The sequence below is a fragment of the Gekko japonicus genome, unplaced genomic scaffold, assembly GCF_001447785.1.
Source record: "Gekko japonicus isolate JY-2015 unplaced genomic scaffold, Gekko_japonicus_V1.1 scaffold13975, whole genome shotgun sequence".
In the NCBI taxonomy this organism is placed as follows: domain Eukaryota; kingdom Metazoa; phylum Chordata; class Lepidosauria; order Squamata; family Gekkonidae; genus Gekko; species Gekko japonicus.
This window is the reverse complement of record NW_015177676.1, coordinates 1-2,535: the sequence shown is the minus strand read 5'-3', so window position 1 is coordinate 2,535 and position 2,535 is coordinate 1. Positions and strand designations below refer to the sequence as shown.

General features: G+C 46.6%; 1 gene segment (V, D, J or C); it reads left to right on the top strand.

Annotated features, from left to right (window-relative positions):
* Nucleotides 1-225: 225 nt before the first annotated feature.
* LOC107124907 lies at nt 226-533 on the top strand (the record flags this gene model as incomplete). The annotated part of the segment is given in 1 exon segment: nt 226-533. A coding segment is annotated over 1 exon segment (308 nt), but the record flags the coding sequence as incomplete, so codon positions are not given.
* Nucleotides 534-2,535: the final 2,002 nt, after the last annotated feature.

The window sequence follows — 2,535 nt, the reverse complement described above, 5'->3', positions numbered from 1 at the left end:
AAATGGAGTATAGGAGAATGCCATAAGCCACTTTGGGTCCCTGTTGGGAGAGAAGATCGGGGTACAAATGAAGTACAATAAAATGACCACAAATAAACTGTGGAGAGTGCTCATAACTAACACCCTAAGCCACTGAAAGCATCAGAGCACTTCTGGAAATGTCCATCTGTTCACACACACCCTGCCCATCTGACTTCCCCCTTCCCACCATTTTCTTCTCTACAGAAGGGAGTGATGGGCAGTCAGTGAACCAAACCGAAGGCACGGTGGCTGTCCTCGAAGGCCACCAGATACTTCTCGGATGTCGCTATCCAGGGTCTTCATCTTTGGACATCTCTCCCTTCTGGTACGTCCAGCATCCCGGCCAACCTCCCAAGCTCTTTCTGAAGGCTTTGGGCCGAGATGGCTCGGAAGAAGGGGCACGCCAAGGCTTCGATGCCAAACATGATAAAACCCTGAACACCTTCCACATGAGGAAAGCCACCAGTCAGCTGAGCGACTCTGCCGTCTACTTCTGCGCCGCGAGTGACACAGTGAGGTCGGCCACAAGAGACGCGGAGCAAAAACACAGAGCAGAGTAGATCGGGAGCCTTCACAAGAGGGGCTTCACTGCAATCCTGTAGCCAGTTACTTGTGAGCGTACACCAGTGGTTTCGATGGGAGTTACTTCTGAGTAAACATGCACAGGACTGGGGCTCCCAGAGTCAGTGCTTCTCTCCAACCATCCAGTTCCAGAGACTTAATCCAGTTAAGGTTTTCCAAGGCTTTCCCAAGGGGCTCCACAATCCTCCCATTTCACCTTTCCACTGCAGGGGTTCAGTGATTTCCTCCAAATCTCCTTCCAACTGCATTTTGTTCCTAAGGCTTCACAAAATTTCAGGGGTCTACGGGGCCAGAAGTGGAAGGAGGAAGTGGGAAACTCTCCCTCTGTGAAGTCCATGGTTGCTTGAATACGTGCCACTCTCTCTCTTGGCAACATGAATTTGAGAACACTTCTTGCCTCCTGATTTCGCTCTGCATCCCTTCCTGGTCTTCATATGGAACCTCCTGACCAGTGTTCCCTCTAAGCTGAGTTAGTGTGAGTTAGTTCACAGGGGGTTTTTTAGCCTCCAGCTCTCACATTTTTGGTCTCAGCTCTGGAAGGATGGCTTCAGGGCAAACCAATTTAGGCAGCAGCCCAATCGCTTGCTCACACCTTTAATGCCAGTAGCTCACCAAGTAGAATTGTCGCTCACAAGGCCCCACAGCTTAGAGGGAGCATTGCTCCTGACTGTCAAAGAGATGTAAAGAGTCTGAATTTGATTGACAGGTTTCCAGAGTTCTTCTGGGAAGAGCTCAGAGGCTCAGTCGTCCAGGACGGACCCTGAAGTGTTCTGATGCATCAAAACATCAAGCTTATTTAGTGAAACATGAAACAAAGTTGGAAGAGAAAACATAGTCCGGCATTATCTGTCAAACAGCTGAAGTCAACCAAAAAAGAAGGGGAACCAGCATACATGAAATGGTGCAAAGCACGAAAAACAACTGGCTAAAGATAAACAATAATGTATAAAATAATATTTAATGCCGAGTTCAATAATACAGTCATATAACAGGAGTGAGACACATTGACATTGTTGGGACTGTATTTTTCTGTATTACTGTACTGCCGTTGTTTCTTGTAAGAACACCTTGGCTTTATATAGTTATATGGCTGCATTATTGAACTCGGCATTAAATATCATTTTTGTACATTTCCATTTATCTTTAGCCAGCGTTTTTTTGTGCTTTGTGCTGGAGGCGACTGGGAAGTATCAAATACCTCCCTTCGTGAGTCCCCAAATATTGTGCATTGCAAAGTTAACATGATGGACTCATAATTTATTTATTTATTTACTTGGCTTATGCTCCACCTTTCTCCCCAGTGTGGCTTATGTAATTTTCCTTTCCTCCAGATTATCCTCACAATGACCCTGTGAGGTAGGCTGGGAGAGAGTAGCTGGACCAAGGCCACCCAGCTAGCTTCTTTGGCCACTCGAACGTGGGTCTCCCCAATCCTAGTCTAAACACTACACCAGGCTCGTTTGCTATTAGCTTGAATGAACTATCATGATGCTCTTTAAAACTCCAGGTTCCTTGGCCACTTAGAACTGCCCATAATCTGGAACTGAACCAAACAATGCCTTGGATTTGACCCAGTAACAACAATTACATTTCTTCTGACATCCAGTGAGAATCAGAGAGACAGGGAAACTGGTCGATGCTGAGCAGACTGAATAGACGCGAGATCCATCACATTTCTACCTTTCTCCAATTGTCACAGGTTCAGCGGGAAGAGCTCAGAAGATTGACCAGCCAAGATCAGCTACAGCCTTGGAGGGATCATCATACAATCTTCGTTGTAACCTTTCTTCAGTTACCAATGAAAAAATCTTTTGGTATAGACAGTTCTGGGGAAGAGGACCTCGGTCCATTGCTGATGCTTACCCAGGTGACCCCAGGGAAATCGCCGATCCGAAGAGCACGCTGCATTTCCCAAAAGACAAGAAGTCCACC